Source organism: Scaptodrosophila lebanonensis, unplaced genomic scaffold (assembly GCF_003285725.1).
Source record: "Scaptodrosophila lebanonensis strain 11010-0011.00,11010-0021.00 unplaced genomic scaffold, SlebRS2 tig00000001-arrow-pilon, whole genome shotgun sequence".
NCBI lineage: Eukaryota > Metazoa > Arthropoda > Insecta > Diptera > Drosophilidae > Scaptodrosophila > Scaptodrosophila lebanonensis.
Window position 1 is genome coordinate 29,246,388 of NW_022060529.1, and position 24,344 is coordinate 29,270,731.

The 24,344-nt window shown below is 36.6% G+C and overlaps 2 protein-coding genes across 6 annotated transcripts; both read right to left on the reverse strand.

Annotated features, from left to right (window-relative positions):
• Window positions 1–1,942: 1,942 nt before the first annotated feature.
• On the reverse strand, window positions 1,943–14,984 carry LOC115624735 (dnaJ homolog subfamily B member 6). 5 transcript variants are annotated; one of them, XM_030519572.1, is made up of 8 exons: window positions 14,926–14,984; window positions 14,238–14,307; window positions 6,011–6,138; window positions 5,792–5,901; window positions 5,438–5,671; window positions 5,035–5,241; window positions 4,640–4,952; window positions 1,943–2,428 (listed from the first exon to the last, which is right to left on the reverse strand). In XM_030519572.1, the coding sequence occupies exons 3-8, from the start codon at window positions 6,073–6,075 to the stop codon at window positions 2,323–2,325; spliced, it is 1,035 nt and encodes a 344-aa protein (XP_030375432.1). In that variant the 5' UTR covers window positions 6,076–6,138; window positions 14,238–14,307; window positions 14,926–14,984; the 3' UTR covers window positions 1,943–2,322. The 5 variants fall into 5 exon arrangements, with proteins under 5 accessions (XP_030375432.1, XP_030375423.1, XP_030375455.1 ...); XM_030519563.1 differs by lacking the exon at window positions 14,926–14,984 and adding an exon at window positions 14,728–14,803; XM_030519595.1 differs by lacking the exons at window positions 5,438–5,671; window positions 14,926–14,984 and adding an exon at window positions 14,728–14,789.
• A 542-nt stretch (window positions 14,985–15,526) lies between these two features.
• Window positions 15,527–20,023, reverse strand: LOC115634016 (protein phyllopod). The gene is made up of 2 exons (XM_030531542.1): window positions 19,725–20,023; window positions 15,527–16,829 (listed from the first exon to the last, which is right to left on the reverse strand). Exons 1-2 carry the CDS (start codon window positions 19,914–19,916, stop codon window positions 15,822–15,824), a joined length of 1,200 nt encoding a protein of 399 aa, XP_030387402.1. The 5' UTR covers window positions 19,917–20,023; the 3' UTR covers window positions 15,527–15,821.
• Window positions 20,024–24,344: the final 4,321 nt, after the last annotated feature.

Consider the following 24,344-nt stretch of genomic DNA (forward strand, 5'->3'; position numbering starts at 1 on the left):
CGATTTGGGGGAGGGAGGGAAATTCCAAAATACACATTGTCTGCGTATTCACATAAGGCATAAGGACTAAAATTTGGTTATCCCTAGGTCTTATAGTCTCCGAGATATATGCGATTATTCGAATGGAAAATCGGGAAAACCCCCATAGGGGGGAAGTGGGGGGAAAAATCAAAAAAATAAAACAAACTCGTATAGAATACACACATAAGGCATCTTTGTGCAAAATTTGGTGTCTCTAGCTTTTATAGTATCTGAGATCCAGGGCTAGATCGACTCGTCTTGTCATGCTGATCAAGAATATATATACTTTGTGGGGTCTGCCACGCCTCCTTCTGCCTGTTACATTTTTCAGCTCCCGCAAACCTAAAATACTCTTGTTCATTTCATGTACAGTTGAGCAAGCCCGACAGTAAAATACCCTGTACTCTGTACAAAAAAAAAAGAAAATTAAAAAAAAATTATTTGAATGAGTTAATTAATTAAATAAATTAAATATAAAATATTCAACACATGCATACAAGTATAATAAATTTACATCAGTATCGTGTCTCTGCGTGTATGTATGCAGCACAAAGTTGAACCAAAGCAGCAACAACAACAACAGCTGCGGGCAGAGCACAGGCAGCGATTTTATTTGTGGCTATAACTTTCTTCAGAATTGACCTATCATGATAAAACTTGGTGTACAGATGTATAATAACTAACTGGAAGTTACTACCAAATTTAAGTTCAAAATTCCAAGAATTACATACTCGTCCTTTCTCGGGCTTAAGAGAATCTGGTTAGCAAGGTTGGTTATTCTAGCTCTTATAAAGTTATAGTCATAAATAAAATCGCTGCCCATGCGCTGCCTGGAGCTCTGCCCGCAGCTGTTGTTGTTGTTGCTGCTTTGGTTCATTTTTGTGCTGCATACATACACGCATAGACACGATGATGTAAATGTATGGTGTTAAAACTGTACATAAACATGTCTTCTATGTATGTATTAAATAAATTTTCTTTATTAATTTAAATAATTAATTCCATTTTTTTTTAATAATTTAATTTAAAATTTTTTTTTTTCCTTTTTTGTGCTCGACTGTAGCGTTCTCTCTTGTTTTATATTTAATTAATGAAAGGGTATACATATAATTGCCGTAATAATTAGTATCTGACAATCACATCCGGCGAGGGCATACATATGTATCGTCTGTCACCGTGACAATTCAGTTCCAAACGAAATTATAGCCATAATTGTAAACTGTGCCCAATCTGTGTTGTTACATCATTGGTTTAACTCTGTAGCATAAACAAACTGGTAAAAAATAGCTGTAATGAAGTATAAATACATGTTATAACGTAGGATTTATATATTATTTGTTTTATTATTTGTAATTATCTTAAACTTAAAAACTTTAAGAGTTGGGCGCCCACAATTCCATTTCTTTTTCATTGTATTTTGCTGTTACAAGAGCCTGCTTTAAATACAAATGTGTAGTTATACTAATATTGGTGACTTTTTTTAACACTTTTTCTATTAGGCGAGAACAAACTTAGGAATAACAATTAAAAAATATTTAAATAACATATCAGATATACTCACATTTAATGTCAGAAATGTTGATGTTTCATATGTTTATGCCATTTCGTCTTTACAATATACAAATAAAGGCAACGTAAAATATTAGCATGTCAATAACAACACGTTTGTTTCGGTGCAGCATATTTATTTGCTGCATGTTACTTGTTTCTTTTTCATTGTTGTTGGATTATTAAGTATTGCGGCAACTTAAGTTACTTTTTTGTAGTAAGCTACATATGTACCCATTTCTATACCCCCATACATATAGTATACACAATCATACAGACATCTCTTCCCTCCAACTCTGTGGACAAACAAAGCTACATTCATATAAACATCGCTTATGCGCTAGGTTTTTTTTTTTGCTATTGTGAATTGTGTTTTATTACTTTTCGCCTTTTTCGAAACCGCACACCACAAATTTTTCTGTTTAGCTGCATTATGGAGATTCGAAAAATTGCACAAAAATAATTACTATTAACAAAAAATTTCGGCTGTGTCGTTTATACTGCTGATGGTGTTGTTTGGTCCTTTGCTGCTGCGGCGCTGCGTTGTTTCTGCTACTTTCTTCAATAATTAATGGAAAATAACTAAATTCTAATGTAGAACATAATCTTGTAACATATATAAGCATTATGAAAGCATATAGTTGATTAAGCTTATGACTTTTTCTTGGTATTTGTTGTCGCTGGTATTTTGTGGCTGCTCGTGTTGGTGGATGGTAGTTTATGTTGCTGATGATGTTTGAATGTAGTTTTTTTTTAATTCGTTATTGAAGAGAGCTTCTGGGATACTCCATTCACAGTCTTTGATTTAAGGACATCGTTTTCATATGAGAAGACAGTCTCCTTTCCATTTTCGAAGACTCTGAAAGGAGGAAGAATTATAATAAATAAATGAGCGAACATATGTAAGTACCGATCAAAACAGGATGTAAATTTTGAGGTCTTATTGATGGTTGGTATAGTCTTTAATATTTGCACACAGTATTAATATTTACTGTTACTCCTTGCATTTGTTGATGTTTATTGTTAAATTGCAAATATTACAAATATGTGCATATAGCAGAAGAAATCATAAAACAAGTAAAAAAGCTAAAGTCGGGTGTCCCGACTTTGAATACTCTGTACATATGTTTACAATAATTATAGAAAATAAAAAAATTAAGAAAATTAAAAAAAAAATTTGATCTTTTTTACCTCTCTCGGTTTTCGAACTCACGTAAAGGGTGTAAAAAAAATATAACAAACTCGTATAGCGTACTTACATAAGGCATCTTTGGGCAAAATTTGGTGTCTCTATCTCTTATAGTCTCTGAGATAGAGGTGTTCATACGGACGGACAGACAGAGCGACGCTCTACGAATAAGAGCCAAATCTACTATTAATTTTCGTAACTTTAGCTTTTTCTAGCCAAAGGGTACACACATTAGTTTTTTGCGAATGTACATATATATAACGCCCAGAGGACGCGTGGCAGACCCCCCAAAAGTAAATATATTCTTGATCACGATGACAATAATATAATAAAAAAACTTTGTATCCAGATTCTCCTAAATTCGAAAAAGGACAAATTTGTATATTTGTTTTTATACCCCCTAGGTTAAAAAGGGTATATTAGGTTTGTTTAAAGCATGTAACAGGCAGAAGAAATCATCTCCGACCCCAGAAAGTATTTATATTCTTTATTAGCATGACGGAAGAAATCGACCTAGATATGTCCTTCCGTCTGCCTCGATTTCGGAAACGGTTCAGTGCACATTTACCAAACTTTGTATATAGACGCTCCTAGTTCCTAAGCTACGAGTTTATTTTATTTTTTTGATTTTCCTTATCCTCTCCACGCTACAGAAATTCGTCAATACTGGCCATATTTCAAAAGCAACATAAACAGGCCTTGCGCGACATTAGCGTTCTCATTATTTATCGATGCACCCGCCATTAGTGACTTTCCACATCCGGTTATTGTTTATATGTCCACATGTCAAGTCATCATGATAACTTAACTTTGAAGAATGTATTAGGTATGATCAAGTTCAAGAATATATGTATATACTTTGTGGGGTATACCACGCCTCATTCTGTGTGTTACATACATTGGTATAGAACTAGTATACCCTTTTACCTTTTGGGTGTAAGGTATAAAAATAAAATAAACTCTTGTTGCCTAGGGACTGGGAGCGTTTAATTCTGTCAATTATCTTCACTATTTACAGGCGTCATCAATTCGTCGTGGGGGTACTGTACTGATCGCAGTCAAATCCACCTTCGATCAGAATTAGTATATGTAAATATGACTGGTGAAGTAGAATTTGTTGCTGTTAAAGTACCTCTACCTTCACACGCTGTATTTATCACATGTTCATATATTCCACCTTCGGTTGATTTGCAATTTTATACGTCCCATATGAATTGTATCTCATTTCCGGGATAATGACGCACTTATTCTGGTTAGTGCTTTCAATATGCCAAATATTCACTGAAACTGATTGGTCAATTCTGTAAAATTCGGTTGGCATTGAAATTGCGTCTATTTATTTCTATGAGACCAATTTCTCCCTTTTCGTTGTATCACCTTTCTCACTTAAACATTCTTGGTTGATAGTGTAGTTTTTCCAATTATTTGGAAAAATTTCTTTACTATTCCGCTACCCAAAAAGCATGAAAGACAGAAATGTCAAAGACAGAGATGCAAAATTATTTGCCATCTAAAATTATTCGAAATAAAATTACTTATATTTTTCACAATCTTTGTAGGTCTTCTACTCAGCATGTATTCTTCATATACCTGCCAGCAACTACTAATCTGCTGGAATTTACTTTACTGGTAAATTATGCATAGTACTGGATTACTATTACTATTATGCATTGCTCAATCCTTTATGATTAATTTGTACTATTTATTCTACTTAAACTGTACAAGAGTATTAGGTTTGTGAGAGGTGAAAATGTCCCAGGCAGGAGGCGTGGCAGACCCCACAATTTTGAGAGTATTGTATATGTACATATGTACAATATTGCATTTTCTAATCATCAGTAAGCGCTGATTAAGACGTTAATATTACTTTACAATACTTACCGCTTCGTCATTAATTTTTTGCCATTGACAAAAACTGTAGACGTCGATGTGCGCTTAACAGCTCCGTTGTGTGCACCAATACTACTGCTGGCGCTCGTGTGTGTTGTGCCACTGCCATTTGTCATGGACGAAAACGACGTAAAACCATTGGTGGGCATAAAAAAATCCATCATTGAATAGTTTAGCATAGGGGCTCCAAACGGGGAGGACAGCTTCTGTTGATGATGGTGATGATGGCGCGCACTTCCACCGCCATGACGTCTACTGCTGCCACCACTGCTGCTGCCATTTGACTGTGGGTAACCGTTGGCATCTAAAAGCCAAAGGTGAAACAAATTTGTAGAGATTTTGTGCAACTTAGTGGCTGCTGCGTTTGCATTGCCATTATAACTCACCTCTGAAGAAGTCGGCGAACGGCGAGTTCACCCCAAAGAACTCACGGAACACCTCCTCAGGTGGACGAAATACAAACGGAAAGCCACCCATAATGTCGAAATCATCAAATTCTTGTGTGTTGTAATGATGACGCGTGTGTGAGCGGTTTTGACTGCGGTCGCCGAGGCCGTCTTTGCCGTACTCATCGTATATGCGACGTTTTTTTTCTGAATGAAGACAGTAGAGGTGAGATGAGTAAAAGTTTGTAGACATTTCTTAGCATGGATTAGTAGCAAAGTCTTAGCGTGATTATTTTATAATTGGTCCTGCAGATTTAGTAGGCAAAAACTCGTGCGCAGTCAATCAATATTAAAATATATTAACAACAACAACAACAGCAGACTGAGCTAAAGTTTGTTTTACCAAAGAACTTCTGAAATGGTGTGCCCTCGAAAGAATTTCGAAAGGTGAACGTGTAATAGCGATTACCGCGCTTGGTGCTCCCACAGCTGGGATAATAGGAAGAGTAGTCATAGTCACGGCCCGATGAAGCAGCGTTGCTGCGATAACGAGAGTAATACCCGTTGGAGCTGCTGTTGCTGCTCGCTGAGGATTTGCGGAGTGTGGCGTGAGCGTCGTAGACCTTACGCTTACGTGCTAGACAAAGTGTGCAATTTAAATACAGTAGCAATTTTATTTTTGTATGTACTTATATTCTTAAATAGTATATGTAAAGTGTTCATTGAACTGACGCTTCCCGCCTGTCTGGTAACTTACCATCTGATAGCACTTCATATGCCTCGGAAAGTTCGCGGAACCGTTTGTTAGCTTCATCCAAGTTGTCTGGATTTTTGTCTGGATGCCATTTTAGGGCCAATTTTCGATATCTAAAGAAGGGAAGAAAAGTTTTGAGATATTGATGGATACAGATGTACTCGAATTGACAATGATTTAAGTAGCAAAATTGCACTATCCTCGTTTTGCAGTGACACTTACGCTTTTTTCACTTCACTATCAGTGGCTGTGCGTGGAACGTCCAAAACCTTGTAATAGTCTACCATGTTGTTGTTTGTGTGAAGTTTCTTGACTTGGATTTTAAAAAATTCCTAATTGTTGCTATGCGACTGAAAATGAAACAGAACATAAGTCGCATGGTTAGTGAGAACATTGGTTTAAAGACACAGTAAAATATATAGCGAAGAAGTTAAAACTAGTAGGGTTATATAGTACCGTTTGCACAGACACGTTATGAATTACAATTTTGTTGTTTTTGTCGTACGAAAGGCAAAGCGCAAAAACAGCAGACTCAAAGGGATCTGCTTTACAACGGAAACACAAAAGAGAGTTTCAAGTGTCAACTAAACTAACTAAAATTAGGGTAACTTGATTATTTTATTTTCAATTTTTTTTTGTGAATGCACAGACAGACCTACAAAAGTACTTATATGTATTCTTGATCAGTATGACAACACAAGTCGATTGTCTGTTTTTTGCCATTGACAAAAGCTATCTGTATGATCGCAAGAATAAGAAGAAAACCTAAGAAGAAAGAAAGAAAGAATAAGAAGAACCTTAAGAAGAAAACCTAGAAATCCGAAACTTGGTACCCAAAATTCGCCTAAATTCAAGAAAGGACAAGTATGTGCTTTTTTGGCACACCCCGCACTCCCAATTATTATATTTACTGAAATGTTTTACTTTCATTTGAATTAACATTTAGTTAGAACTTATAGGTCTTTATGCGATAGGTTAAGTCTAAAGGAAGTTATAAATGTAACCTTACCCAAGCTCTGCTCGTAGCTGCTGTTGTTGCTGCTTTGCCTCAACTCTGTACCGCACACATACACGCGTGGACATATACTTAATGTATAATATTGAAACCGTACAGACATATTTATACGTTTTATACATTCGGTATTTTATCAATTCAATTTTATTAATTTATCATTATACTCTCCACCTAAATGGTATAAGAGTACATTAGATGCAAAGTGAAAATTGTAACAGCTAGGAGGAGGCGTAGCAGACTGTATACTATATATTTCATCAGTATAACAAGGGGAGTCGATATAGCGCATTGCTCACATACACAAACACACGCGCATATACACAACCCGATGTGATGCTGTACATAAAAATAAGCCCCTACCTATGTGTTAAATATTATTATACCCGTAGAGTAAAAAGGGTATATTAGGTTTGTGCAAAATATGTAACAGGCAGAAGAAAGCATCCTCGACCGCATAAAGTAAATATAGTCTAAATCAGCATGGCGAGAGAAATCGATCTAATCATGTCCGTCCGTTCGTATGAATGAACGCAAGGATCTCAAAAACTATAAAAACTAGAATAACCAAAGTTGGTATCCAAATTCTCCGAGATCCGAGAAAGGACTTTTTTTTTTTTTTTAATTTCCTTCGCCCTTTCGCTACAGTATTACGTAAATACTGTCCACATTTCGAAAGCAACATAAACCCACCTTTGCACATGTAATCTATATACATTTTTTTCAATTTGTTTTAAATTTCATCCAAATCGACCAAGAAAAATTATTAGGGAAACAATTTCACTCCACGGCTGCGCCCACGAACTGCAGTAGCAAGTTCGCTCTTCTTCTTCTGTTATTGGCGCATATAATTCAGTGCCGGAACCTTGTCTGGGGTCAGGGTATATCAATGTCGGGCGTGCTCGACTGTAGCGTTCTCTATTGTTTTGAGTGGGTACAGCGTATTTAAGAGTTGGGGTCGCTCGACTGTAGCTTTCCATTCTTGTTATAGCCTGTACCCAAAGGGTGAAAGGCTATACTAGTTTTGTGCACATGTATGTAACACACAGAAGGAGGCGTGGCAGACCCCACAAAGTATATATATTCTTGATCAGGATGAGAAGCCGAGTCGATATAGCCTTGTCCTTGTTTGAGTTTTTTTTCGATGCACCCCGCCACTCTCCCACAATTCGTGTTTTTATAACTTCCGTAATTCTCGGAATTTTGAAATCATCCAATACATCCAGTTAGTACTAATGTGTCCGTATGCCAAATTTCATTATGATAGGTCAATTTTGAAGAAAGTTATAGCCATAAGTATAATCGCTGCTCATGCACTGCCTGCAGCGCTGCCCGCAGCTGTTGTTGTTGTTGCTGCTTTGGTTCAACTTTGTGCTGCATAAATACACGCATATAAACACGCATAGGTACGTGACGTAAATGTATGCTGTTAAAACTGAACATAAACATGTATTCTAATTTAATTAATTACTTCATTCATTTTTTTTTTAATTTTAATTTTTTTTTTAATTTTTCTTTTTTGTGGAGAGTACAGGCTATTTTACTGTCGGGCTTGCTCGACTGTAGCGTTCTATCTTGTTTTCTTTGAATGACTTAATTCAAATACACTTAATTATATTTTGGCATTTACTTACACAATAGGTGTATATACTTGTTTTCTTTTGTTTTTAAGCTCATGAGCACAAAGAAGTAAAAATATAGATTTTCATAGCAGTAACGATGCTACTGTTATTCTGATCGGATTAAACAAAACTAACAATTCCATCCCGGATTTGCAGAGTTATGAAAGAAAGGCTTTCTTCTTTTCCAACATTTTCCTGCCACCTAATTCTCCTATATACAAAGCAACTCATAGGTATACTATATATACGTGTATAAGTTATTATATATACAGCTGGCTTCTTCGATTTGTTGTATTTTATTTTAAATCATTTTAGTTACCCGCTGTGCCAAAAATAAAACACAGCACCCACACACTTTGTACTATATATCTATGTGAGCGTGTATGTAAGGTTATAAAGAGTAAATTTACCTATGTTGATAAAAAGCCCCTTGATGAGATGAAGCGGCCAAACAAAGATTGCTGCTCTAAAAAGTCTATTTTAGATTAAAAGAATAAAGTTCGTTTACTCCTGCAATTAATTCCAACAAGGAGGCGCGACAAACTCCACAAAGTACATATGGGCATTTCCACAAAAAAGTCAACCGCAGCCAAAAAATTCAAAGTCTAAAAGTATGACGTTTTAACATATGTATTTGTATAGAGAATCTATCAAATTTAACTAATTTAATCAAATTTTACATTTATTCATAACACATTTCGAAAAATTCAAATGCAAAGTCGAACAACTGCAAAAATTCTGTTTCACGTTTTGTTTTAATTACTGTTCTTAATGAGAGACATAATTCATTGATATTTATCCTTTAAATATAAGTTTATATTTAAGCAATATAAGAAAAATGTAAAAGTAAAGGTAAAGTAAAAGGTAAAATTTTGTCTTTGCTTTAAAGTATATTTCAATGTCGCGTGCGACAATTTCGAAAATATATTTTTTTTACTGACATTATTAAAGAAATTTGATGTATATAATTTTTACTAGTTCTCGCGTAAAGGGAGTTGAGCCCTCAATAATAGAAATGTGTGGCAAATAAAAAAAATGCATTTCAGGTTTATCCCAGTTTCATTCGTTTTGTTGCGATAGCATATATTTAAAATCATTTATAATCATCTTATGTACATACATATGCCTAATTGCATATAAAGTAAAAAAAAAATATAAAAAGTATGATGAAACAAAATGTCGCGTGCGACAGTGATTAAAACTAAATAATAAATAAACTACTAAATATTTTTAAATCAAATAAAAAACATTATAAACATTACTTCAGGTTTCGCTAAAATCAGTGTTTGAACTGTTCGCCGAGAAAGCGACTTCTGTATATGTCGCGTGCGAATGCCTTGGTTTTTTTAAATTATCTGAAAAATTAACCAATCCGCAAAATCCACCTTAGCACCAATAATAGAGCTAGTCAAGAGCTATAACTTTCTCCTTCTGTAAGAACAAAATTATTTTTTGGCATATGTTTTTCTTCACTTTGAATGTGTACGAATATCGCGTTCGACATTAGAGAAATGCCCATATATAATGGATCAGCATGGTGAAATAAAATAGCACCATATGTACATGTATGAACGCAACGACATTGAGTATCAGAACTAGAATTACCAATTATACTCCTTTCAAAATTACTTGTGCGTGTTTGCCGTTATGTCAAGTTTCGTCTGAATATGTTAGCTACTAAGTTCAACTTGAAGAGTATGATTCTAGCCTTCCATCCTTGTTTTTTGTTTGTTTTGATGCTTACATTTATCAAATGTTTATGAAGGGAATGAAGCGTAAGAGGGGAAAAACTTGTTGGGCTAGAAGGTATATTGTGCGGGTGTAACGACGACGGCGGCTTCAACAACGAATTGTGCATCCATATATACGCCAAACTAAATAAGGCAAAGTCAGCTTTTTAGCGACTGTGGCTTTCAGGTACATCACAACTACAAAAGAGCACAAGCGGCAATAAACCTGTAGCGACCGAGCTAATGAATAAGCAACCGCCCAAGAAACCAGATGATGATCTCAATTAAGATATTTTTATAGTGTTTGAGCTCCATACGCGATTTTCGTATGTGACTAAACGGTTTTAGTAGCATGTTCAATGCGCGCAACAACAGAACGAGGAGTGGCAAAGGTATAAACATGATTAGCATGACGCGAAGAATCGATAGATGGTCTCCTGTCTGTTTCCATGCAAACTAGTCCCTCATATTTATTAAAAAGGAAACCAACAAAACTACAATATCTAAAACCCCTCGGACAAGTTAGAGTGGATTTTATTTTCTTTTCGGCAAGCTATTGTCGTTAGATAAATTATTAAACCTTGCAAGCATCAAATGAAAGACAATTACACAAAAAATGAAGAAGGGTGAATACCTAGGACAACCATTCTGTTAGCATAGTAAGGTGATGAATTTATTTGAAACACATAAATTTATATTAAATAGTCTAACCGTAAGCTCCTCTGAGTAAAGAACGAAACAAGGAATGATTGCTAGCGTAGAGTGCAACTTTTAAATAACCCTGTACCCACCCACACAAAAACAAACAAGAGAGAACGCTACAGTCGAGCAAACATAGATTGCGTGTGCGAAGTTTGGTTTATGTAGCTTTTGAAATGTGGACAGTATTGATCAAATTCTGTAGCGGGCGAAGGGGGAGAAAATTGCAAAAAATAAAAAAAATCGTCCTTGCTCGGACCTAGGAGAAGACAGACGTACGGACATGTCTAGATAGATTTCTCTCGTCATGCTGATCAAGAATATATATAATTTATGGGGTCGGAGATGCTTTTTTGCCTGTTACATAAAAAATATAAAAAATTATCTATTACAAATAGATTTTTTATTAATTTATTTATATACTGTACCCGTATGGTAAAAAGGGTATATTTGGTTTTTGCAAAGTATGTAACACCAGAAGCATCTTCGATTCGGCCAATTCTAAGAAAAATTATGAGCGAAACAATTTCATTCCACGATTACGCCCACGAACCGCAGTAGCAAGTTCGCTCTTCTTCTTTTTGCTCTGTACATATGTGTAGAATAATTATGCGTGTATTTGTGTTTGTCTGTGTATGTCTCGTGTGCCTGAGAAAAGCAGTAACAACAACAACAGCTGCGGGCACTACTTTGTCTTATGTACATATATGGCTATAACTTCCTGTTTAATCGGTATATCGTGATGAAACTTGGCATTTGGACTTATAATAACTAAATGGAGGTATTTGCCAAGTTTGAGTTCCAAATTCCAAGAATTACGGGAGTTACGATTTGAGGGGGAGAGGGGGGAGGGAGGGAAATTCCAAAATACACATTTTCTGCGTATTCATATAAGGCATCTGGGACTAAAATTTGGTGTCCCTAGGTCTTATAGTTTCCGAGATATAGGCGATTATACGAATGGAAAATCGGGAAAACCCCCATAGGGGGGAAGTGAGGGGAATCAACAAAATAAAACAAACTTGCACAGCGTACACACATAAGGCATCTTTGTGCAAAATTTGGTGTCTCTAGCTCTTATAGTCTTTGAGATCCAGGTGTTCATACGGACAGACTGACAGACAGACAGGGCTAGATCGACTCGTCTCGTCATGCTGATCAAGAATATATATACTTTGTGGGGTCTGCCACGCCTCCTTCTGTCTGTTACATTTTCAGCTCCCGCAAACCTAATATACTCTTGTACATTTGACAAGGTGCAATTCAAAAGTTCCAGGACTTTTATTAAAAAACGAAAACTATTTTTTTTTTTTTGAAAAATTTATTGGTCGCCTTCAAAATAGTCTCCATCCGCCTGAATACAACGTTTTGCACGTTCAAGAAGGTGATCGAACGACTTTTTTAGCTCATTTGTCGGTATAGCGTTGAGGATGGCGGTCGCCGCCTGTTGGATGGCATCAACGTCAGCATAGCGGTTTCCTTTCATAGGCAAATGCATTTTTCCGAAAAGATAGAAGTCGCACGGTGCCATATCAGGTGAATACGGCGAGTGGTTAATGGTTAAAATGTGATTTTTGGTCAAATAATCGGTCACAAGCGTTGATCGATGAGAGCAATTTCAATGATGATTTCGGATGATTTTTGATGAATTCACGCACAGTTTCGATGGAATTTTCGGTGATCACGAATTTTGATTGGCCCACATGTTGATCGTCATTTATGTCCTCACAACCACTTTGAAAATGTTGAAACCACTCGTGCACTCTGCTACGGGATAGGCAATCATCGCCATAAACTTGTTCCATCAATTGAAACGTTTCGGAAAAAGTTTTACCAATTTTAAAACAAAATTTAATGTTGGCTCTAGCTCATTTTCCTACCGATAACACAAACATGCTGACACTTAAAACGCAATAACTTCACTTCCAATCGATGAAATGTCATGGAATTCTCACTGGACAATCGATAAAGATAGCAGATTCTAACGCACCAGTCGACATATAGATAGCGCCACCAGGGGGCGCTAGATTCAAAAAGTCCTGTTTACTTTGGAACACACCTTGTATGTACAGAGTATAATTCAAGATATTTAAAAACTTGAACAATAAGTAATGAAATTGAATTATTATATGAATTCACATAACGCATCTGGTGTCACTAGCTCTTATAGTCTCTGACATCCAGGTGTTCATACGGACGGACAGAAAGGGTAAGATTGCCCTGTACATCAATAAGAGTGTCCATGCGTGACTATGTGTTTGTGAATGTGTGAAGTACACGGTTGCGTCAAATCAGCAACAACAACAAAAACAGTTGCTGGCAGAGCATGGACGAAGATTACACTAATCGCTATAACTTCCTTTAAATACATCGACATACATATATATTGTTGGGTCTCCCACGCCTCCTTCTGTGTGATAAATACATTGGCACTAAGCTACCCACAAATACCCTTTTATGTATGTATATGCCTGATTATGCGTGCCGTGCAGAGTTGAGTCAGCAAAGTCAACAGCTGTCGAGGCATGGCTAGAGATCACATTCACGGCTATCATGCATTGAGAAATACACTATCCGAGATCATTCCGTTCATATGGACTCGTGTTGTCGTACGCACTTTGTGGGGTCTGCCACGAATCCTCTGTGTTGCATGCTTTCTTACTAAACTAGTATAATTTTTAGGTAAAGGGTAAATAAAATGGCTTGAAGTTACGTGATACGAGCCCCACGATAGGAAAAAAGTATAATTCGACGGTTTACGTACATGGTATCTAAAATGAACTGGGGTAAATACTAAAATATTAAAGAAAACAAAGTGCAAGTTTCTAGATTTTGAAAGTCAACTTTCTCCTCTATGGCAAAATTGCATTGGCTTTCCAAAGTTGTCAGTCTTCAAGAGCTCATATAGGGATTAACAGAGATTGTAAAGTGACTGGACAGCGACAAAAAAAAAACTGCGAATTAGATCTGCGAAGCATTGATCCTAATCATCAGGTCGAAGAATCATTGTTTTTCAGAGTCTTAGAAAATATAGTCTTTCCTATAACACTTTTAAGCTATAGGGTTTTGTCCGATCTGATTCAAAACTCATACGTTACTCAGTACATATGTCTATATATGTATATGTATATATACAAAAATATTGAGGCGGCTCATAACAGTATATACAGATTAAGTAAACACAATAAACAGAAATTTGATACCAACGATTGTACAAAAATAACTAGGTTTCTACGGTGCATTCGTTATAAATTTAGTGAATAATGAGTGTTTTTGCATTAGTTGGAAAGAGAGGGCACTTTATCAAATTTTAAAATTGTGATAATTTTTTTGTTAAACAATTTTGTATGTATTTAAAGACAAGAGTTTTATGCTGCCCGACTTACCGTTGTAGTTGCTGTTGCAGTGTTTAATTTGTTTTCCTTGTTGTTTTAATTACAACTGAAAAGCTTCCTCCTTTAGCGTGTACCGTTTAAACATATATGTACATATGTACATACGCACATTCATATACATACATAAAATATACAAGAATTGAACAATATTTAATTAGCTGATTATAGATCGCTCTTTTTTACACAACCCCGAAACGAATGATAAAGCAATAATTAATAAAAAAGCACAATATACGATATGGAAAAAGGCAAAAACTATAACTGAGAACCACAGCCACAATGTTTTTTTTTTTATTGATTTTTACATAAAACGTTCACAGTAATATAATTGCATTTATCTACTCAGAATAACTGAATAGTTTGGAATAGTTTTATGGATTTGCAATGATGAGCACAGCAAGAATAAACACAAAAGAAATTGTCTCACATACATACATATGTATGTATGTACGTATGCACACACAACACGAGGCTTACTTACATACATATACATACATATATGTATGCATTTCAATGTAAACTTGTGTGCTGTCGGTTTTTTATTTTTCGTTTACTATATTGTAATTAATAAAGCACTAATTGAATTGCGGTTTTGATAGTTCGAATCATTTTGTAGAACGCAGCGCGCGTCTTTTTTTATAAAAAAAGAAAATTATAAAATTCACGAAATGCGACGAACCTGCAACTAGCGGTGAAGAACGACAACAGTGTGATACCAGATGTTCAACTCAAATTAACTTCACATGGACAGTGTGAAAAGCAATAGTGAGTGTCTCAGCTAAGTGGAAACGAATAAGTAAAAAAGGGATAGCTACACAACCCTCTTATTGTGTATGCATGAGTAGAATCGTGCGCAGAAGCAGCGATGGCAATTTTTACGAATATAGTGTAGGTATCGTTATCGGCTTAAAGATGTTGACAGCCCTATTTACTTATTTTATATATCAGAGATGATGAGCCGTTAAATTGAACTTGAATATAAAAGTTATCATAGTCCATATGACAAACGTAGTGTGCAGAAGTGATTTTTGACATTTAACTAAGAACTAGAACTACGAGTTTTAATCGTAAATTTTCTACGTTTATGCGAAATATTTTGTTTAAAATAAAAGGCAAAATCGTTGTTCTAGATAACGTAATTTTTGTGTTGTTTCATTTAACTTTTTGATACTTTTTTGGATCAATATTCGTAAAAATGCAAACAAATCCAGGTACCCACAGTGCATACAAGATGGAACAAGATGCACTTTAAGTTATACATTGTTTATTATTTTTATAAGTTGCTTAACTTACATTTATGTTGCTTAAATACATAAAATTAAATTAAATTCTTAGCCCTTCTTTGCAGCCCAAAAAAAATAAATCTTTTGCAGGCTTGTTTCTTGTTATTAATCACTAACTTGAGGACTTAAAAATAAAACGTTCCAGGCTCACACCTGCTATTGAATTCAACAATTTTCATACATTTACTAACGCAATTGTTTGTTTTGTTGCTTATTTGGTTTATGTGCGTTGTTTACACTACATAAAATTTGACTAACATATTTATTTGAGCTTGCTCGTTTTTTTGAGCTCTTAAACTAACGTAATGCTGAGACCCTGTGGCAATCGAAAATTACTGAGCTTTAAATCCACATCAGTTCCGTTGATTCCAGTCTCTTGGGAAACTTGAGATTTTTCATTGTTAATGTGGTTGCCAACGTGCATATTGCATTTCTCTTCCATGTCGGAAATCTGATAGCACAGTCGGCGGCGCGCCCTTTTTGTGGTTGATCCTGTGGTGTTTGGAAGAACTTCCGATATTGAATTCCGAAATTCCAGCAATATCTCATCGTTTTCCAAGTTCTGCATCCAACAAGGACGTTGTTTGACAGGACTCATAATTTTAGGCGGCCCCAGCCATGCGCACTCAGGCTGCTCCATACTCAGTGTAGTGCCTAGGCGCCGAAACATGGCTACCACTTTCCCATCCACGCGTGGCTGCTGGTATTTTTGGGTTTTCTGCTGTTCACTTTGGTTATGGCTATAAAATGTGGTTTGTGAAAGCTGATTAACTTTTTTGACTAGACTTTTGGCTTTGTTCCGCAAACGCTTCGCAGTTTGCCGACATATTCTGCAACGAGACAGAGCGGCTCGCTTAGGATCGGGTAATGATGGCTTCACCGCCGTTAGGATCTGTCGGAAAATAATATTATGCCCGCGGGTCCAACAATTGTGCCGCATTTTGTGTGTCCGTAGCACGGCTGCACCTCGGCGAAAGCTTCGCTTTGTGTAGCTTATAGGCATGGCCGTTCTTATGGACTGTGTAGAGGCCTGTTTTGCATCTGCGGATGTGGTACTAAGCGGTGGGTTATAATCCAGCAATAGGCGTGGCCGGACGCAAGCTACCGGCCGCACTTTTGCAGACACTTGAATTCGAGGGGCCCCGGCCGCCTGATCCTGTTCCTGGGCCAGGCTGTTGCTACTGCTCATGTGGGAGGGGCTTTGGCTGTCAGCATCGTTGCTGTTCATCGCCTGCAATGAGTGCCAATTGATCAACCAATTGTTGCAGCTGAAGCAAAGGTACTTGTCCTCGTTGATCGGCTGTGAATGAAGAAGAATAGCGTTGCTATAGTACTTAAAATTAATCAATAAAGTTGTTAACAACAGAGAGCTTTGCAGTCGAGGAAGCTGGATGGTAAATGGTATTTACAGAAAACCTATCTCCACTACAAATTTAACGGACAGTGAATAAATTTCAGACAAACCATACACACATTTGGTGAGGACATGCGGATAAAGTTGCCACTTATTGTATTGTCATCGGTCCTTAATAAGTTTTAAAAGTTTCAGTTTCCATCGCAAACATTGAGATCTGGAATTGTGAACAGTATTGACAAAGTTCTGTACACAAAAACTGCTGCTGCCAAGACAAAAAAATATTCTGCTAATGAGCTTACAGATCTTTTCAATGTGCGTCTGGTGTGGCAAATATTGGAAAGAAATTATATTAAATAACAATTTGCATGCAAAAATCAACACAACGTAAGAAATGGACTATGTTAATTACCACATCAACTTTGTCTTATTTCGGTTCTTTTTTCCCCTTTTTTTTTTACCGAACAAAGCTTGCAACGCACCTGCCTTCGAAAATTGCTTTTACAAAAGGTAGCAGCTGCCCAAAAGGTAATTCAAGCCTGTCGGGAGTAAGCGGAAAGGTGCAACGGTGCCAGCTAAACTGAAACTCGTTTCTGTGTGGGGCACACGCAGCCTTATCAAAAGAGGTAGGCAATAAGCGGCGACCTAAGCATGGCATTAGGCACGCGCAATCGCAGGCGCGACAGCTGCTTAGAATTAGACCAGGAATGGGAATGCGTATAATTGCAGACAAGCTGGCAGGCAGGCAGGCAAGCAGTCGCAAGATCAGTGGACGCGCAACAAAAAAACATTTTCAGTTTACACAACAACGTTCGAAATATACGCGTACGTAGTAAAGAGAACGAGTGGAACAGAGGTGGGGAAGGGTGAGAGATTTGGCCCTTTTGTTCGATCGCCTGTATCTTACGAGTATTGTGCTTTGTGTTTGCCCTGCCGGCTGTTGTTGCAAGTACCTTTTTATTTTGCAAGGTAGTAAAGGTGTTTCATATTCAAACTGACAGAGCCGTGTGGAAACGGCAAAATAAAGAAAATTGAAGGCCAGGTGTAATGCAAACTGCTGCACAACACACTCACACACACACATATATACTAAGGGTCATGCCTACTTGTACGCATACATGGACGTCTGTATTGATGTCATATAGACTTGCATGCATGTATTTGGTGCAGAAAGTGGCAGATGCATGATTACTGGGTCAAGATGACTTTAAGGTCTTTAGAATTCATCCACCACCCAGAGTGATTGATTAATCGTGTTGCGAAGAAAGCTGTTTGCAGCTGATATACTAGTATGAGAGTAGCCCGCGTACGAAAATGAAAATACAAGTATGCTTAGAAAATGAAACACCTTTTAAAATAAAGATTACTACTATCAGCTTGATTTTGACTAAGCTTTTGATCAGATTTAACTAGACCGTATATCGTACATGGTTATAAATCTGCTGCTTAAACTTTTTAAACACTTTTAAGCTGTAAGACTTCCATATCATTAATATACACATGTACTATATATTTTTTGATGAACTGTTTATTTATGATTCTTAAGTATGTTGCAACAATATTCTTTACAGTTTCCGAGAGAAAATAAGTTCACCGAAACGTTTAAATGACTTTAAAAGAAAAGAAAAAGAAAAAAACGATGTTTGTGTTTCCTGTTTGATTATGCATGCTACTAAGTGGTATTTAAAACAAAATCGAACCACCCGCTCAAAAGATATCGGAAGTAGACATAAAATGAGGAAATACTGTTCTGGGACTGTCACCGTTATAAGATTTATTGTAATAGAACTGAACAGACTTAGCTCTTTCCTCACAAATTCATATTAGAAATGTTGTGAAATGTGTTACTTTCGCTACTAGGTTTATTTCCTCGTCAAGAGGTTTTTATATTGATTTTATATATCGGCGATGTGCGAAAGTAAGTAAACGGATAAATGCAAAGCAGTTTATTTAAAAGTAGTTGCAAATACAGTTGGCGTTGCTCGCCAATATTTTGAGTGACGGAAGATTCGAAACGATCGACCGCTAAGAAAACCTTGCCTCAAGCAAACAAAAGTTGCACAAAAGAATGGTATGGTTGAAGAGCATAGATATGTATGTATGTATGGCCCTTTATTCATGTATAAATGTGTGCGCCGCTTCCTCGAACAGCTGCCTCCGCTCGTGAGTGTCCATTGGCTGCGAGAAAGCAGGTAGCCAGCCTTCTTGGTAATTCAACACCTTCCTACAACTCCTTAGAGCTGCCTCATTTTCATTTTCCTGTAGTTATTAGAACAAGTTGTCGACAATTATGCGCAGATAAAGGCAATGTCAACGAAAGCACAAACTAAAGGCCACGTTTATTATGTGTCTGGAGAAAATTTAAGGTATTCGATTACAAAAAAATCAACATACGCCAGCTGCAGCACCGGATATGCAGGTTGCTTCGCATACCGTTCAATATGACATGCAAACCAATCGGTTTGTATTTCTGAGAGAATAAGTTCGACTGGCAAAAGGCCCTGGATTCCGAATACAAAATAAAAATTGTTTTCCAAGGCCTGCCGCCATGGATTTTGAAGTGCTCAAGTTTAGATGCTTAACAAGGACTAAACGCGAATCTCAAAGATGACGACGATAACAACGGTTATGGAATCTAACTACGGGGCCAAGGTACATACATATATGGTGGTTGCTAGTTGCGTTCATCCCCTTTAACCTAAAAAGCGTGTATTGCCGCCACTTGCACAGACACACACATTTACCGAGGCTTTTACAAAGGACGTTGGCAGCATGACTCATATCGTGTTTATTGATTTTTTTCGTTGCTGTGCCGTTTCTTATTTTAGGCGTGAAACGTACCTGAAATTTAAATTTTGCCTGAATTAGTTGCACAATATTAGGTCCAGAGCGCGGCTCGTAAATATTTATCGTTTGATTTGTATGGCAGCCGCAAATGAGGCAGGTACGTTTCAGGTATTCTGAGGAGGCGGCTGACACCACTGCGACATTGGGGGTGGGCTCTTGTGGGGCAGCTTGATTATCCGCCGACATTTTATCAGTTAACGATTATTCTATTTGCTTCAGCCGTCGTTTAATTCCACTTCTGCACTGTTAAGCTCTTGGCCACTGAAGTCACAAGCAAGCAGAATACATATGCATGTATTTATAAAAGCCTGCATACAACCGTCATAGGATGGCACACAAGAAAAAGTAAGTACTGCGGCGCGACGTCCTTTGCGTTGCACGCTCAAAAGCCGAATGAACCACCGAGCCTGCTGAAATGTCCGACTCTCTCGCCTGCCCGCTCCTGCTGAGCGAGTTTACTGTTGAGCTCTCTTCATTGCATTGAACTACACACAAAAACAAGTGATACGAACACACGGATACCATATACATACACTCACACATACATACACGCAATTACGAACGCATGTACACTCTTAGTTAGAGGTGGTTCAAACCTGTATCCCAAGGGTTAAAGAATGCTATGACAGCGTTTGGTTTATGTAACAACGAAAGCTCTACCACACGAGGATATACCTCTTTCTAGATTTTGATCAGCTGTATTAGAAATTAGAATTATACATTGTGCCACGGCCTGTCTGTTATATTTTTTTCACTTCCCGCAAACCAAATACATATGCTCTTTCACATTTACTATAATGCTTGTCCTTGTGTCCGTTGGTTTGTCAGGCTGTTTCCATGACCAGCATCTCCGAAAATATTACAGCTGCCACATTGAAATACTTATATTGCATATAAGCTTTATATTGCTAGCAGATTATTTGTTGTAATACCCTACCATAACTGTCATTGGAACTTTCACCCAATTTTGCGAATGCCTTTTATGCAAGTAAAGCTATCGAGTTTTACAAACATGTATGGGTTTTCTAAATTTAAGCTTACACAAAATACTCACAATGGACTCAAATCTGACGCCTTTATACGCCTAATACTGTACATAAACTAGAGTTAAATATTTCGTTCTGCTTATGAAGAATATACAAGATGAATCCTAATTAAGGACATTTTAAAAAGACCCCTTTTGGTGTCACATATATATTTTTGCGTAGTTAGGCGGCTTATCGGTAACATCGACATTTATAGAAGTCGAGTAATTGCACACAAAGAAACATTGTTTGTTATACTCTGTACTTGTACATAAAATGTACAAGAGTATATTAGGTTTGCGGTAGCTGAAAATTTAACAGGCAGAAGGAGGCGTGGCAGACCCCACAAAGCCAGTTTGTTTTATTTTTTTGATTTCCCCCCACTATGGGGGTTTTCCCGATTTTCCATTCGTATAATCGCGTATATCTCGGCGACTATAAGACCTAGGAACACCAAATTTTAGTCCAAGATGCCTTTTGTGAATACGCAAAAACTGTGTATTTTGGAATTTCCCTCCCTCCCCCCTCTCCAATGCAATTCATAACTCCCGTATTTCTTAGAATTTCGATCTCAAACTTGGCAAATACCTCCAGTTAGTGATTATAGGTCCAAATGCCAAGTTTCATAATGATAGGCCGATTTAACAGGAAGTTATAGCCATATATGTACATAAGACCAAGCAGTGCCCGCAGCTGTTGTTATTGTTACTGCTTTGCTCAGACACACGGGACATACACAGACACACACAAACACACATATGTACAGAGTATTTCGAAGTCGGGATACCCGACTGTAGCTTCTCTACTTGTTACAGCTAGTCCTTGTATCATGCCTACAACGAGGCAAAAGGTGCGTATTTTTATCACGCTGTCATGTACGAGCAGTATGTTCTACTTCTCAGGATGTGTTTTTGACCACAAACTCGAAAAAAGATACATACACACACACGTGTGTAGTTATGTTGCAGCTTGCGTGTTCGGAGCAACTGGCTTTTTAAGATGAACAGATGTTGACAGATGTTTTTTCGTTTGCTCGCTCTCGTGGGATAACCGGTTAGGAAGCCGCCTCTTACTACGCATAGCAAGCGCTGGCTTGTAGTAAACAGAGAATTCTTTTGCATGAATGAAATAATATCGGTTCGCAAGAGCCGAAGCGAACTGTTTTTGGGTGGCACTGAGCTCAAAACCCGAATTGGCGTTCTTATCACAAAAGTGTTCTCCCATTTCTTATGTTGATTTATGAACTAAATACTTCGGTTTGGATAGCGAGCTACTATGGAGAAGATTTTGCTGTCAACTATTTTGTTCACCAGTTGATTGTTGTTTAATCTTTTCGAATAATTTCTCCTAAATACACTATTATGTTTTAATATTCTTAATACTTAATGCTAAAGTGAAATAGAGATGTGGTATAAATACAAAGTGTAAGCAGTCGACATACTCGTACTATATACATATATTGTCGTTAATTAAGGATATTGCAAATACTTAAGTGTGTTCAATCAGTTTTCCCCACTTTTAATATTAATACTAATCTAAATTACAAGTAGCCGGTAAACGACAATATTAATAATAACAAAAAAGTTTTTAATATATAAATACATACAAACATATATATTATTTATTTATTAAGTTTAAGATTTTTATTTGAAAGTAATTTTCTAAACTTTTTTGTTATTATAACTAAATATATATCCCTATATTTATAAAACCGTTTTTTCTGACTGACTGATTTGTGATCAACGCACAGCTCAAACGGTAATACTTGGTTTTTGGAGATTTTTCTTGGGGCCTGAAATATGGGAGTTTTTCTGTAAACAAAATTTTGGGGCACAAAAGGAAACCGCGTCAACAGTCCACAGCCCAAACGGTAAAAGCTAGGAACTGGGCTCAACTATCCTATTATAATGTAGGTGTGCAGTAAGAAGGGATTTTTTAAAATTCGAGCTCCAAAGGGGGAAAACGAACTCCAAAGTTTGTTCGAAAAGTCCACATTTTTCAACCGATCGACTTAAAACGTGGTTCTAAAATCAATAAAAGAATACAAATAAAATTGCATACTCGGTGTTTTCAAATTTGAGCTTGGAGCTTGAATTATTGGGGTTTTTATATTTTTTCACTTTTTTCAAATGAAAAGATTGTGTTATTAATGTTGTCCGATCGATTTCAAATTTGGTATCCGTAATCAACATAACTATATATGTATACAAATTGGCATTCAACGATTTTCTAAATATAGATATATGTTTTTTACTTGGGTTGCCCTCATAAATGAGGACTGTATGTATGTATGTATGTCGGTGTTAAATTTTACAGTGTTTAATTCAAATAACTTTGCAAATTGTACAGCTTTTAATTCTAGAAATTACTTGCCTTGATTTATCCCTATCTATACTAATATTATAAAGAGGAAAGATTAGATTGTTGGTTTATTTGTTTGAATGGAAAAGGCTCCGAATCTACTGGACCGATTTAATGGATTCTACACTGTTGGGAAGCTACACTATCGACGGTTAACATGGGCTATATTATATTTACTAAAACGCTAATATAGTAATGTAACCAAAGGCAATGTTATTCAAAAGCCCCCAGCCAAATAAAAGATTATAAATCGATCGATACCGTGATTAATATTGAAGACATTTAAATTCACTAAACCCTTCTGGACTTCCGCCACATGAATTGACGGTAAAATTCGGAATTGCAACCATGCTTTCATGCAATCATGCTTTATAAATAAAAGCCCAGCAACTGGTCAACTAGCTCATATAACGAGGATACCGATGATCCCATTTGATCATTTATATGCCTTCAATTTCCGAATTAGTAGGGATCGACATACGAAAGCAATGTTTTACTGTATGTTGACCTTCACGGGTCGGAGCTCCTGAAAATCAATTTATTTTCCTACCACAAAATAAAACATCAAATACCTTTTACAGGGAACCTTTGACCTAATAAAGAATAACAATAAAATCTACAAATTAACAAAAAATCATTAAAATAATAATATCCAAAATAAATTTTACTCCTTCTTAGTAACTTTTAGCAAAAAGAAGGGTGTATGTGTGTTATAATATGTACTTGTATAATTTTAAAATTTTTTGTAAAAATACCCGTGGGAAGCAGGGATAGGACGCTAGTCATACTATAAAAATAAATATACATATGTATTCACATATAACCATACATAGTATTTATTGTATTTTATGTCCTAGCTCTCGAATCGTGCCAAAGTAATTTGCTGTTTGGGAAAAGAACTCTTTAGAGTGTCGGAAGAGAAATATTATATAGTAAATAACCGTATAATGGTAAGCACAAATACTGAGCAAAGACGGGCAAGACCTGCTAGTGATCTCATATATCCAATTTGGAAGCAATTCGTACAACTTTCCAATATAACTTAAATAAATGGCTGACTAATCACTTCTAATGCCTTTAATTAATTCCTTTTTGGTAGAATACTGTCTGCCAGATTCGTAAACTTTGCGAACCAGGCATCCCCACACGTTTTCTATTATATTTACGTCCGGTGAGTAAAGCGGCCGCTTCAATAAATCGAAGTTTTGTGATTCAATCCAAAATTTGA